At 40.9% G+C, this 15,530-nt stretch overlaps 1 protein-coding gene across 2 annotated transcripts in view; it reads right to left on the minus strand.

The window, feature by feature from the left end:
- The window catches only part of MAN2A2 (mannosidase alpha class 2A member 2), a 175,132-nt gene that overhangs the window by 67,920 nt on the left and 91,682 nt on the right, over positions 1 to 15,530 (minus strand). For both annotated transcript variants that reach the window (XM_089689376.1, XM_089689377.1), the window contains 5 exons: positions 15,055 to 15,182; positions 14,743 to 14,916; positions 12,978 to 13,164; positions 8,701 to 8,878; positions 5,855 to 6,057 (listed from right to left, as the gene is read on the minus strand). In XM_089689376.1, coding sequence (XP_089545502.1) covers positions 5,855 to 6,057; positions 8,701 to 8,878; positions 12,978 to 13,164; positions 14,743 to 14,916; positions 15,055 to 15,182 — 870 coding nt within the window. The remainder of the gene's footprint in view (positions 1 to 5,854; positions 6,058 to 8,700; positions 8,879 to 12,977; positions 13,165 to 14,742; positions 14,917 to 15,054; positions 15,183 to 15,530) is intronic.

Genomic DNA, 15,530 nt, shown 5'->3' on the forward strand with positions numbered 1-15,530 from the left:
TAAAAAAATAAAATAATTTATATGTGCTGTGATGTGCAACTGAATAAATAAAATTTGTGAGAAGGCACTGTAACACACATTAGAAAAAAAACGCATTCGAAAAGCAGACATGGGATAGATGCAAACCTGGCCTTAGTCATTTACAACCGGTAAAACAAATCCACTACCGCGCTCGGGATCAAAAGTCACAAGCAGCTGGCACACATTTGTGATGACAAATGAACAAAAATATATATATCATGCCTCACTAGTCAAAGAATAGTGACATAATATGAGTGCATACAAAAAGTAATAAAACAAATGAAACAAGAATATAAAAACATGAGTCCAATAAATCACCAAATAAGTGCCCAGTAAATAAAGTGCAACATAAGTACTCCAAAAATGTATTAAAACCAAAATGCAAACTCACATAAAAACTCTTGTATGACAGCATATAAAGAAACTCCAGTGCTCCTGGCAGACAAAAACCAAAAGAAAAACACTGAACACTCCTAAAATGGGTCCCAATTGCTTTTTTTGATCATGTTCGTTTTTTTCACGTACTGTAAAAACGCTAACGAAAACGATATCGCTCCTAAGCGCTACTACAAACCGGCACAAAAACACTATTATCAGCGTTTTTCATCCAGCGGTTTTTTCTAGCTTTTTTGAGCTTAGAAAAAATGGTAGTGTGCATGGAAAGAAGGCTGACCTAAAAGAAGGTGACCGATTTTCTGTGCAAGACAATCTCAGAGTTCCAGGACATAACAAGAGAAGACCCTGTGTCCCTCATAGGGTGTAGATGGGTTTGAGGGACACACAGAAGACCAGAATTAGAGCAGTGAGGGCGGTTAGGTGGAAGTAGTGTGATAATTATTCAGACAGATAAGTTGGGTTCAAGCGGTGCAGAGACAAGGATGAGCCTGAGGACTTTGAAGTCAAATCGAAACCTGACAGATTGCCAGTACAAGGACTCAATGATAGGAGTAATATGATCACTTGACAATAGGCCTAGTCAGGATCCTGGCTGATGAATTTTGGAAATACTTTAGTCTGTTTAGTGTAGATTTAGGTACCCCAGCAAGTAGAACATTTCAGAAGTCAAGTTTGGAGAACACACATGTATTGATCAACTATTCAGTCACAGAGTACGATTACTTAGGGCTTGGTCACGTGATGTTCCTGAAGTGGGAAAGAAGTTATTCTGGCATCATTCTGTACATGTGGATCAAATGTTAAAGTGTTGCTAAACCCACAACAGTAAAATCAGTCTGTATATGCAGTAAAGCATGCTTGTTATACTCACTGTGGAACCTAAGGGGTTAATCCTCTGCATTTTGTAAAAAGATCGTTTGATCCTTTCTTCTCCGTTCCTCCCCTTTTTCAAGTGACCACCTCTTATCTCCTGATAACACAGACTGAACCGTAGGCATTTGCACATGCTCAGTTTGGTGTGTATTGCTAGGTTTTTTTTCTTGGGAGAGTGCATGTGATCAGCACAGGGCCAATCAGCACTGGTCAGACAGAGGGTCAGGGGTTGTGCATCCTCCTAGAGCAGAAAGAAAAATCCCCCTACAAGCTTTAGCTAGTGCTAGGCTGGACACTGATAGAAGTCACAAGACTGCTCAACGTTCTAATGAGAAAAGGTATTTAGCAGTTTATATTTACTAAAATAATTGCACTTTCATGTTCTGTGTACTGTGAGGGACCAGATATAGTGAATGCAGGGTCCTGGGTTTAGTAACACTAAGCTAGCATCAAATCCACTCCAAGATTTTTCAATTTAAACTGAACCTCAAGCACAGTATCATTAACATACAGTGTTAAAGCACTGGCTTTACAAGTAGATGGAGGGACCAAAAAGCACGAATTTAGTCTCATCACAGTTTAGCTGAAGGAAGTTTTGGGTCATCCATGTTTTTATGTTACAGATACAGCTGCATAGGAGAGAAACAGCCAATTTAAAATGAATTTGTATCTGAAGTGGTATTTGAGGCCATCTGATCTTACCCCTTAAAATGATTAAACCCAGGACCTGCATTCACTATATCTGGTCTCCCACAGGACATAGAACATGGAAATTAAATTATTTCAGTAAATATAAACTGCTAAATATCTTTTCTCATCAGCACTTAGAGCAGTCTTGTGGCTTCTATAAATGTCCGGATGAGCACTGGTTATAGCTTGTAGAAGTTTTCATTCTCACCCGATTGTACTATAAGGCTGCAGGACCCCTGACCCTCTGTCTGGACAGTGCTGATTGGCCCTGTTGTGATCACATGCACTCTCCCAAAAAAAAGAAAAAACTCTAGCAATACATACCAAACTGAGCACGGGCAGCTTGCCCCCAAGGCTCTCTTCTATATGCAAATGGATTAGGGACAGTAGAAGGAGGGGAGGCTCAGAGAAGACAGGATCAAACATCCTTGTAACACAATGCAAATGATTAACCCCTTACGTTCAACAGTGAGTATAACAAGCATGCTTTGCTGCATATACAGACTGATTTTACTGTTGTGGGTTTAGTAACACTTTAATATTATACACCAGCACTGGGATGAAAACAAAAACAAACACACACTACAGCAGCTGTAATCAAAGAGCCATACATAGTCTGGCTGAAAAAAGACAAAAAAGTCCATTCAGTTCAACCATAAAAAAAAAAAAGTTATAATCCTATACCCACAGTTGATCCAGAGGAAGGCAAAAAAACTCAGCAAAGCATGATCCAATTTGCACCCGCTGGGAAAAAAATTCCTTCCTGATCCCCCGAGAGGCAATCGGATATTCCCTGGATCAACTTTACCTATAAATGTTAGTATCCAGTTATATTTTGTGTATCTAGGAAGAATCCAGGCCTTTTTTAAAGCAATCCACTGAGCTGGCCAGAACCAACTCTGGAGGGAGTCTATTCCACATTTTCACAGCTCTCACTGTGAAGAAACCTTTCCGTGTTTGGAGATTACATTTCTTTTCCTCCAGACGTAAAGAGCGCCCCCTTGTCCTCTGTGATGACCTCAGGGTGAATAACTACACCGAGTTCACGATATGAACCACTGATGTATTTATAGAAGAGGAGATTAAGGGGGGATATGATCAACATGTATAAATACATAGGTAGTCCATACAGTTAACTCGGTGTAGAGCTATTCACCCTGAGGTTATCACAGAGGACAAGGGGCACTCTTTATGTCTGGAGGAAAAGAAATTTAATCTCCAAACATGGAAAGGTTTCTTCACAGTGAGATCTGTGAAAACATGGAATAGACTCCCTCAAGAGTTGGTTCTGGCCAGCTCAGTGGATTGCTTTAAAAAAGTCCTGGATTCTTTCTTAGATACACAGAATATAACTGGATACTAACATTTATAGGTAAAGTTGATCCAGGGAATATCCGATTGCCTCTCGGGGGATCAGGAAGGATTGTTTTCCCCCATTGGAGCAAATTGGATCATGCTTTGCTGTGGAAATATGATTGTATATTTTGTTTTTCTTTTTATTGGTTGAACTAGATAGACTTGTGTTTTTTTCAAGCAGACTTACTATGTAACTAAATGTATTTGTTACAAGGAATATAACCATGTAAGCATATTAATTTATTCTGGCAACTGAAATGAAGTAGCGCTCAAGCGCTAAACACGCCTAGCATTAACGCATATTTAGACGAGTTTACAGGCGTCAAGTGGTTTTTTTTTTGCCAAAATGCAGCTGCTTCTAGATGCACTGGCAGTAGGTTTTTTCTGTCTCTAAACTCCCCTGCTTCTAAATTCCTCTAAAAGCCCATGTGAGTTTGTACACATAGGCTAACATGCCAGATGCCCCTAGAAGCAGCTAAAAAAAATAAATAAATAAATGTACTGTGCCTGAGGCCGAAAAAGTAAGAGACCCAAGACAGACACCAGAGGCACACTGGACTGGATCAATTTCATACTGGAATACACCAAGAGAGGCAAATTGCTAGTGATCAGTACTTGAACCATTTCAGAAACGCCAAACATGGTTTCAAGGAAAGATCATGGTCAATAGTGTAAACGGAAGAAATGAGGGCATGAAGGATATAAATAGAGTTCCAGAATCAGAAGCTATCAAGAGGTCATCAGTGATTTTGACCAAGGCAATTTCTGCGCAGTGCAGTTGTTGAAAACCAGTTTAGAGGGGTTCAGTTTTTTTTTTGCAGTCAGGTGGTTAGGTCACTGAGCTACGATAGCTCAATTACCTAACCACCTGATTACCTAGAATCTTAGCAAGGAAGGGTAACTTCAATACGGGGTGAAAGTGGTTTAAGTTTGTCCAGAGCCATGTTAGTTTTTTTGGGGGGGACCAAGGTGATAGAGCAGTTTTGAGAATCATTTGTGCAACACCAGTGCTCAAGAAATCATTTAATATATTGAGAGTATCAGGGCTGAGAGAACCATAGTGAGACTAAAATAAATGGGAGGGAGTGGGATCAAGAATGCTGGTGCAAGATTCCATATTGGAGACCAATTTAATGAGTGATGCAGTCAAGTAAAGAGAAGTGGGAGAGAGAAGAACCAGTAAAGCTGACTAAACCCAGAATAGATTTGCTGTGGAAAAAATGTGATGCTGGATGTTGTTAATCTTAAAAGTGATAAAAAATAAATAAATGCGAGAATGCGTTACAGAGGTGTGTTAAGGTTGGTAATGTGGAGGGAGAGTAAGGTTTTAGCAGTCTATTTGTGGTGCAAAAAATGCCTAGGGCGGCTAGATTTTTTTAAATTCATAAGACAATTTACAACTAACCAATGTATTTTATGGATTTAACCCCTTCTTAGCAGAGGCTATAGTCAAATGACAGATACAGCATGGTCGCCCAGTTCTGGAAGGGCGTCATATGATGTCCACTCAGGCAGCACGCACCCGGGGCTCTCTATGATTGCTGTGTCCTTTGGACACAGTTGATCACATGACGCAGTAAAGGGCCCATCACAGCAGCCTTTTACCATGCGATTAGCGGTGTCCAATCACAGCGGATCACCATGAAAATGCACTTGCCCGTTATCAGTAGTACTTTCCTCATGCTGTCACAGAGTGAGCAAAGTACTGCCAATAACCAACAACTGTGAAGGAATTAATCTACACTGATATTCAAGGCACTTATCAGAGCCTTGATTGTCAGCCCCAAAAGCTCCCATCAGAGCTGCCAGTCTGTGCCGAGCAGTGCTGCCAGTCAGTGCTCATCGTTTCCGCCTATCATTGCTGCCTCATCAGTGCCTCTTCCTCAATGCCCATCAGTGCCTCCTCCTCAATGCCCACCAGTGCCGCCTATCAGTGCCTCCTCCTCAATGCCCATCAGTGCCTCCTCATCAATGCCCCTCAGTGCCATCTATCAGTGCCTCCTCCTCAATGCCCATCAGTGCCGCCTATCAGTGCCTCCTCCTCAATGCCCACCAGTGCCTCCTCAATGCCCATCAGTGCCTCCTCCTCAATGTCCATCAGTACTGCCTATCAGTGCCCAACAGTGCTGCCTATCAGTGCAGCCTCATCAAATGCACATCAGTGAAGATGAAACATTTCCTGTTTGCAACATTTTATAGTAAAAATAAAGAAAAACTTTTTTTCAAAATGTTGTCTTTGTTTATAGTACAAAAAAAAAATAAAACACCCAGTGGATATTAAATACCACCAAAAGAAAGCTGTTTGTGTGAAAAAAAATTATAAAAATGTCACATATGTACAGTGTTGCATGACTGCGCAATTGTCATTCAATGTGCGACAGCACTGAAAGCTGAAAATTGGCCTGGGCAGGAAGGGGGTGAAAGGGTCCAGCAGGCAAGTGGATAAACACTGGGCAGACTATACATTTCCTTTACATGTTTCGGGAAGAGCCCACACACATGATCATTCCCAACAAACCTAAGATGTGACTCTAGCACTCTGTCCATGCTCTTGTAAAAAGGCCTTGAGGTGAAGTAACCAGTCCAGTAATGATCTTCTCGGTCAGCATAGGAGAAGAAATCTCCGCTGAGTACGGGAAAGTCAGGAGGTCTCATTCCGGGTGTGACTCCCGTTTTTTTGTACAGCGTGTCAAAGTAGTCTGATAAAGTTCCAAACTGTGCCTGTAGAAGGAGCCAGAGACAAAAAATGAGATCTGATGTATGAAAGCATTTTATTTAAAAGACTATGGGGATCACTAAGACTGGCCATACACGATACAATTTCCTTGTACACTTTTCCTTCAGATTTACCAAAACCATATAATATGAGGTCAATCCTAAAACACTTTCAATTTGTATGCAATCAGATAGGCCCTTGCATTACATAGTTGATGGTAATTCTAAAGAAAATTGTACAATGTATGGCTGACTGAAAGCTGGCCATACATTAGGTCTTTGCAGGCTAAACAAACACAGCCTAACCAATTCATCTATCCATGCTATACAGCACAGATAGGCAAAATTCCCCTGCCAGACTAATGTATTCTGAAGACCACTGCCAGCGGCTTTCAGAATACCTGAACAATGCCTGCATCTGACTGGATGCAACCGCTGTTCTGCTGACAAATCTTACACCCGGCTTCTTAGATGTTTCAACTTAAGGCTGTTGGGCTGGAGGGGGCCGACAGGCCCTCCCACTAAGCCAATTATTTTTTTAGTTTCATCAGGAACCGACTGAATTTCAAAAGGTGTATGGCCAACTTTAGTAACTCCATTCTCACATACACATATTACAAGACAGAATAACACTTTCCTTTGGGGTTATGGGATATAACATTTCAGTATTATCTCTGCTATGTTGTTGTGAATCTTTATGATTGTGATGTGGTGATATGGATTAAGGGGTTGCGCAAGCAAAGCTGAAATAACAACAAAAGTGAAAAAACACGCAATTATTTATTGGGCCTGTTGGCTCGGGTTTGTTCTGCCATAGCAGAGACTACAGTTGGCTGTTCTTACTTCCAGACCTAAATAAAATATATATATATCAATATTCTATAAATAGAAGGAGCCAGATTACACGGTCAATAAATGTTTAGCTTTTACTGGTTTCCTTTTGCTAGGTTAGCTTTTAGCTCCTTTTGTAGCTTTATTTAAATGTCAAACATCTAGGTATAAAGTTGATAAAGATGTATATAAACTGTATTACCCACCAATGAATTCATCATTTTCTTCGGCCTGTCCAGTGATTCACAGTCCTTTGCTACATTACACAGCCAGCCGAGCAGGTGACAAAACCCAATTTTCTAATTTTACTGTCACTTGTGACTGGACAATAAACCACTATTATCACCCCGCTGATTTATTGTCCCAGGAGCAGGCAAGTGATACAGGAACCTGCAAAGCTGAACCGAGAAATAACTGGGCCATTTAACTGGCTATGCAGAGTGGAAGAGGTGTGTAAATTACAAGAGTAGCTGAACAGACTTACAAATCTATTTAAATATATGCATTTCAGTTGTACACGGAGCGGTTTGACGAAAAATTCGATTTTGATCCTGCTAGCAATAGAGAAGAATTGCAGGGAGTGTTGAATCTAAGGCTAGCTATACACAATTAAAGACCAAAGCTGACCATAGACGGGTAGTTTTTTTTTTTTTTGCTCAGCCAGCAGGCTGAAAAAAAGTGAAAAAAAGAAAAAACACAGGAGAGACATTGAAAAAAGTAATATCCTCCTGCGCTTAAATGGGGAAAAACACTAACAAGAAGCTGCTGTCACCTAACCTGACTTCAATAGGTACAATACAATACAATTCAAACGTACGTCAGTTCCGGTGACGCACTCCCGGTTGGATGCCATTTTGGGCTCTATCTTAAGATCCATGAAGTACACCCACATTAAAGGAAAAGTATAGCCAAAGCTTTTATGGCTGTACTTCTATGGATCACAGGAGTGCAGTTTGTTCTGCATTCCTGTAAGCTGTTTTTGGCAGACGTCACAGAGCCGGTCCAGGCTTGAAAAGATCACGAACATATGGTTGGGATCTGCCCAGAAATCTGGGCCGGCAACTGGCTCAGCCTCTTAGCGAGTCACTGTGAGCCTGAGCCAGCTGATCCTGCCCCCTCCACGGCCAAGTGCTCAAGTGAGCACTGGGGGAGACAGAGCAGAGAGCCGGTGACTGATAGTCACCATTCTCTGCTCAGAGTAGAAGAAAGAACTGAACGATCAGAGACCCCTGATTGCTCAGTTCAGTGCAGAGTCAGTGGGGAACAGATGAAGAATCGATCCGATGCTGCACCCATCTAGGTGAGTATAATGTGTTTTTTTTTGTAAAGCCCATACTTCTCTTTTTTAATGTATGGCCAGCTTCAGTCAATATAAAGCTATCCATTGCAGATCTTCCTACAGGGGGATAATGCAGCAATATTTTATTACAATAGTACTGGCAAAACACAATTGTATCCATTTGTGACCCTTTTTTTTTTTTTTCGCTATGCAGCACTAGAGACATTACTTATCTCTAATAAAGTATGTTCCATGTCTGGCTGATTAATATGAGGGCGAAAGAGCTGCGCTGCTCACCTGCCCCTTCTGCATGCCTCTTCCATTCACAGAAGTGGGGGAAGGTTTCTACACTCTGCAGCAGCCATCCAGACACAGGGCACACTTTATCAGAGGTAGGTTAAATCCCTGCAGCTTTACTATTTACCTTCACTTTTTTGCTTTCCAGGTCATTACGGTTTATTCAGTAAGAGGCATACTTTACTATCACCTTGCATGATTTACATCAGCAGTGACCAAATCTGTAGAAGCAACTTTCTTACTTTAACATGGAGTTCTGGATGGGAGTTCATGTAATCAAAAAGCTTTTGGTAGTTTAGGAACTGAGCATCCCATTCCTGAATTTTATCATAACGGAAGTCATCTCCTAAGGGGACAAGGACCACCTTGCTGCGATACAGCTTGGACTTTTTCCTGTACTGATCCAATAAGAGGTTTGCTCTGGGAAAAAAACAAAAAACAAAAGTATAGCAAAAAATATTAACATGCAAAAACAATTCTTCATTCATTGCTGCTACAAAGACTTTGCAGTATAACATTTAATACTTCCAAGAACTGTAATAAAACAACAAAGTAACCTATATCATTTGTTTATTAAATCCTCTCTAAGGCTGGCCATAGACGGGTAAACTAATAGATTCCTCCAACCACACAAATTCCCCAGCCGGTAGTCTCAGTGGCTGCCAGTACTCTCAGTGGCTGCCAGTACTCTCGGTGGCTGCCAGTACTCTCGGTGGCTGCAGCTGGTGATCGAAAAAAGTTTTCCAGCATGTCCCATCAACACAAGTTGATCAAACGAGCGACTTCTATCAAACAGGGAGAGCCATACATGGATAAAAATTCATCCTGTCCCTGCTGAATCTACTAAATTTCAATTAGCCTATGGTCAGTTTTAGAGCTGAAAGTTGAACAAAACACCTTACTGCCCAAACTGCTGATCTAGATTTTCTAGTTAAAAGATTGAGTGGAGAGCTCTGTCTTTTTTTCAGCATAAGGATAATTTTACAATTGACTATGATGAAGCCTTCCAACAAACACTAACACTAAGTCCATCAGAGAAAACTAGAATAAAACATTAATAGTTTATAGAAATAGATCACTAAATATTACTAAGTATGGTATAGGTGCTGTCAAGCTCAGGAATAAACACAGAACCACTTGTTAAATTTACATATATATTTTTTTAGATTGAAAATCTTTAAAACCAATAAAACTAAGGAAGGTGGTAAGGAGTTTTTTTCAGAAGGGGAAGGAGGGAAAGAGGCACCAAGCAGCCAATGGTGTAGCTGAATTTATTCAACAGTGTATGTTAAAATACAATAAAATAAGTCACCATTACACCATTCAACCTGATTTCTTAAGATCATCCCTTGATTGTAACAAGCAACTAGTGCAGCGCTGAATGTTGGTAGTTTTTCTCTTTATGTTGGGAGTTTTTTTTTGTATTGCTATATAGAGATGTGGTGCTGACGACACCCATTCATTTCAAATTTAATATAGTACTATTTCCATAAACTGTTAGCAAATGATCAGAAATCCTCTTACCATAAAAATGTCAGAAACCCAATCTCCATGTTCTATGAGCAATTGTAAAATAGTAAAGTGATTGTAAACCTTATTTTCTTTTTATTTTATAATAAACATGTTACACTCACCTGTTTTGTGCAATAGTATTGCACAGAGCAGGCCCAAACCTCCTCTTCTCGAATCACCCACCGCCCGGTCCTTTCTGCTCCTCCACTTGGAGTGCCAGCACAGGAAGCCTATCATGGCGCACCTGCAGGTTTGATCCCGAGCCATGCTGCTTGTGTCGACAGACACAGAGAGGGGCCATGCCCCACTCCCCGCCACATGATTTGATTGACAGCAGAGGTAGCCAATGGCTTCTACTACTATCAATCTGCCATGTGAAGAGAAAGAGGGCAGAGAGCCACTGCTATCAAGCACAGCACTGGATCAAGATCAGGCTCAGGTAAGTATAAGTGGGGGCTGGAGGGAGGATTCTGGACACCTTAAAAAAAAAAACCTTAAGGCTTTAGAACCACTTTAATAAAGCTGAATACATTCTACCTTGGATAGGGAAGTGTTAATGCTGTCTGCCAATCTCCTGTCGCTGCGATGATCACGAGACATGATATCCGCTAGGACACATACAGCAACACAAAAAAGTTTGTAATAGAGTGGAGATGGGTTCGAATCAATGCAGGAATTTTATTGCTAATCGTGATGCCATTTGGAAAATACTTGCCCACTTCCTAACACAGTAACAGTAGTAACCAAGCCAAGAAGTGAGGCAAAATCTTCCCAAGTGAGACCCAGCCAGCAACAGTATAGGATCTAACTCTTTAAACACAAATATTTTGGTTTGAGTTACACTTTTAAAAGAGGAACTTCACTCACCCCCGCTATGCCCCCCCCCTTTACCTGTTAGTGTAATGGTAACGTGCACTGAGCCCTCACATACTGTGTGGAATGGCAAGGACACCATGTTGTTCAGATTTAGCCATGGCAGTTTGTAGCACAATTTGGTGAATAGCAGCAGTGATTCCCTTCTCTTCATCCCTCCAGGAAGCCTCTGGAGCAATCCACAACTGTTAACGAATGCCACAGCCTTACCAGAACAGGGCAGATACTGGCCTCTCATACCCATTAGCCCAATCCCCCACTCTAGGCTGAAAACCCTAATAAAACGGTTGGGTCATAAATACCTTAGTGGAATACGGATTTCTAATAGACGGCTTATCAGCCAAGATTCTAAAACTTCAGCATGTTTCATACCTTCTGAAATTAAGATAATATAGCCACAATAAATTCATATTCACCTTCATCAGTTATTGGTTAGCATTGTGAACCCAAACATCCCTATGCTAGGAGGTACCAGATTAAATTGGGTCTCCACAACCCTTCTGTGAGAAATGGATATCCGAGACCTGCCATATTTATATTGATTTTCAAGTGAATTTCATGCTGGACAATATGCATGGTAACAGGCTGTAAATGATATTCAGAAATATGAATACTGAGAAGAAACTGTATATGGGACTTGGTCATAAACGTGATGACCTCCCAGCACCCACCCCTTAAACCGGATTGGTCAGATGGTTTCTGTCAATGCCTTCCTTGATGTCAGAAAAAAAAAAGGAGATCGCAAGCAGATTTGATAGCTCTCGTATAACATCAACCAAAGAACACCTTACCGGACTTGAGAGAGCCACTGCAACATTTTTGCTTGGACAATTGGACTCTAAAAACCAAGAACTTTTCAAGTATTCTCCATTTTCAACTCCTTTTTAATTCTCTGTTGCTTAAGAGCAGATTCACACATGTGCAGTGCAGATTGAAGATCAGGTTTCACAGCTGATACAGTAGTTATTCACAGGTTCATGTCACGTTTACATCAGGTTCAGGACAGGATTAGCTCAGGATCTTATCTTGTTCACACATATGAGGTTTAGAAATGGTTCCCATAGAAGTCAATAGCACCTGAACCGGACTGCACTGCTCAGAAATCTTTTCAAAACCCATACTGAATCCGCACTGCCAGTGAACTGGACATATGTGAACAGGCACCATAGGAAGCAATGTTTTTTCACATGTTATGCGGATCGGATGCGGTTCAAACTGCATCCAATCCACATATATGTGAATGGGCACTCTTTATTTTCTTGTAACACCATTGTTTCTGAAATATTTTATTTGCACCATTTTGACATTTTCAGTATTAAACCCTATTTTGAAAAAAGTATTGAAAATGTCTCTAAGGCTTTTAATGCAAACTAAGGAATCCCTGTCTCTTGAAGAGGTCTTATGTATATTATAAATCTCGGAATATTCCTGTCTGTGGTGACAATTTGTGTAAAGACGGTTGATAGGCCCAAAGTTATCTGGTGGCAGTTTGGAGTTTAAAGGGTTAATTGCTTAGTTAACTTAACCCAGTGACAATCGCTCTCAGACTGCGGCACCTAGATTGTGGTCCCGCGAGCTGGAAAATCTTTATGCAGGGTGCAGCCGGTCCTTTGTCATGAGTTGGTTAGAAGGGAAGGGGTCGGGCACAGTGTTCATCACAGTCGGGTTTGCTTCAAAACACATACTCGCCTACCCAGTGGGGCCAGTATTGTTCCTCTGCAATCCACTGTTCAGATGCTGCCATCTTGGTCCTCTTAACTGGCTGCCTCCTTCTGGTTCAGGTAGCCAGCCCTCGATGACATGCGCTGGCCCTGCCCTCTGGCTGCTCTGTATACGTGGTCCTGCAGCCTCTTGGAACATGTGTAATGGTATCCCAGGAGGCTACATGACCAGGGACATGTTATTCTCTCCTAGACGAGAATTGTGGTAGGGATTGTACCCAAGGAAAAAAACAAACAAACAAAAAAGGATAAAAAGTAAACAGAAAAAGAAATCATTTTCTGACTGTGGGGAAGGGGGATTGGGTTGGAGTTTGGAAGGGAACAAACTCCCTTTTGAAGGCCTGCTTTAAATAAAGTCCAAAATGCAGCTACAAAATTACAGGCAAACTATAGATTCCATATTATTTACCTACCGTTCAGCCACATTAGACTCTGTGATTGCTCTAGGTGGTGTTTTCCATGGACAATTGATTCTACCTCCAGGCAAGCGCCTGAAATCAAACTGGCAGCAGATCTTGGGGTCAGGGCCGCATGTGTGAGGGACATCATAGCTATAAAAAGGCATCATGTGGCAGAAGATGTCAGTGCTGGAATCTGGATCTGAAAATGATACCATAAAAAGGAAACAATTTAGGTTTTTAACAACCAAATACATATGTTTATGTCACCCCATCTAATAGCAGTGTAGAATATTTATACAATATAAAGGTGAAACTCAAACTAGAAGGCCCCCCATAGATTGACTTAAAGGGTGGCAGCCGGCATGTTTTCTTGTGTTTGCTGAGCACTGCCTTGTCTGGGGCTCAAAGAGTAGATTGAGCTAAACAGCTCAATACATGCAAGTGCTCAGTGAAGCAATTTCTAAGCTACGCGCTGCCTTTCACTATAGAAAAAGCAATAGTGCCTGCAGTGTTTGTTGAAGAGGACCCTGCTGTTACCACTGGCCCCTTGAAAGGAAGGCAGCATGAGGATTTACAGAACACAAATCTTAAGGGTATACATTCATCTCAATGTGTAACATTATACAAACTCGCACAAGATTTGCACTGCAGTCCACACACTACCAGATTTTACTTTAGGGTAGGGAATGTGGTTCACAAAATGGCAATGCAATTTTGCTGTTTTGGATAAACATTTGCAGACACATGGAGGGAGATTTATGAAATCTGGTAAATCAATCAGCTTCTAACTTCCGCTTGTTCAATTAAGCTTCGGCAATAAAACCTGGAAGCAGATTGATTTCTATATAGAGTTGCACCAGATTCTGCCAATTTCCTGTCGCTGTGATAGGACATGATCAAATGAGACAGGAAATACATAAAAGCAACATTAAAAAATGTTTGTGTTGTTTGTAAACCCCCATAGCACCCAATCTCAATTCATCCTGTCTGACCTCCATATTCTCAATTTTGTTTGTTTTTTATAAATGGCTTGAAGCTTGATTTCTTGAACTGGTCATTGATTAAGGCTATTTATCAAAAATTCCAACAAATGTCTCTGATTGATAGGGGTATTTAAAAAGGGAATATTTATATGGATTTGTGCTGTAATTTCTTTCAGAGTGTCTGAGAAACTGACAGACCTCACGAGCTAGACGTATTTGCCTCCCAGGCCTTTCACTGAACCCAAGGCTGTTAGTAACAGCCAACAAAGTAAAAATGTACGTCACGTGCACTTTTCTGTGCATGATCATCCATCTCCCAATTGGGTGCGCAGACACGAGCAAATGCAGACATGCATAAGTGTATGAAAAAAAGCAATCACTAGAGAAGATTTACACCTTGATGCATCAAAGGTATGCAACATCAGCACATAGATATTTCATAAGTGGACATTAATTATTCTGTATCTGGCTCATAATTATTAATCCTTTAATTAATGCAACACAATTATTTTAACATCAGAAATAAAAAGGTGATGAAGCCACACAAAGAAGAAAGGCAAAGAAGGGAATACCGAGATCAGCACATTATTGAAGCAGCTGAACTTTAATGCGGGCTCCCCCAATTATCTGATTTTTACAAACAGTAACTTAAAGAAAAAAGCAACTGCCATAAAGGAGGCTGCAGATGTACACTTGACGACAGACTGGCTGGAAGCACAATTGATAACTTCAGCAGAAACCTTTAAACCCACACGTTCAGGAGAAGTGCCAAAAACCTCTTGATGTTTCCATACCCCACGTCTGCCTCCACATAAACTCCAGACTTCGAGTGGCTGCAAAATGCTTCTTGATGGAGTAATGCACTCTCTGAATCAGCATGCTGGATATATTGGAGCGTTTTAAAAGGTATGGCATGGTGGAGCTGTGCCCAAAAGGATCCACCGCCCATCCTGACCTTGGGTTAACACCTTTCAAGAGAAAGGAAGGATCCAATTAAACGCAAATTACATTATTAAGCTACATTTTTTTGATTAATAGGTTTCATTGTTCATAAGTAACTGTAAAAACATTGCAGCCCTCTAACCCAAACAAATTGGTTTCCATACCAATGTTTTTCTTCAGCCACTGGTGGCCTTCTATCATCTGGTCGATTACAGAAAAGTAATGAGTATTGGCTTCATCAGGCATCACCCAGCCACCAGTTGTCATCTCCAGTTGGCCATTAGCAACTAACCTTTGGAGAGAAAACTCACAGATCAACGAAACTTGTCAAGTGCCAACAAATAAATCATAATAGGAAAAGTATAAAATAAATATAATTTAAGCTTTAAAAAAGACAAGAATACTAGTCAAACTGTAACTTCTTAAACAAAAACACCCCCCCCCCCAATATATTTGTTAGGTCACCAACCACTCTTGGAAACCTCTTCAGTATGATCCCTGCTCCTAAGCTCCCAGCTTCTTCTACCTGCCTTGAGACTCATTCCTCTTTTACAATACAAAAATGCATTCAGAAGACAGAATCTTTCTACTGCATCAGCAGGAATACAAGTCCACAATCCCACTGGGAGACGCCATCACT

The sequence above is a fragment of the Staurois parvus genome, unplaced genomic scaffold (genome assembly GCF_062004578.1).
Source record: "Staurois parvus isolate SC_StPar_1 unplaced genomic scaffold, SC_StPar_1.0 ptg000472l, whole genome shotgun sequence".
NCBI lineage: Eukaryota > Metazoa > Chordata > Amphibia > Anura > Ranidae > Staurois > Staurois parvus.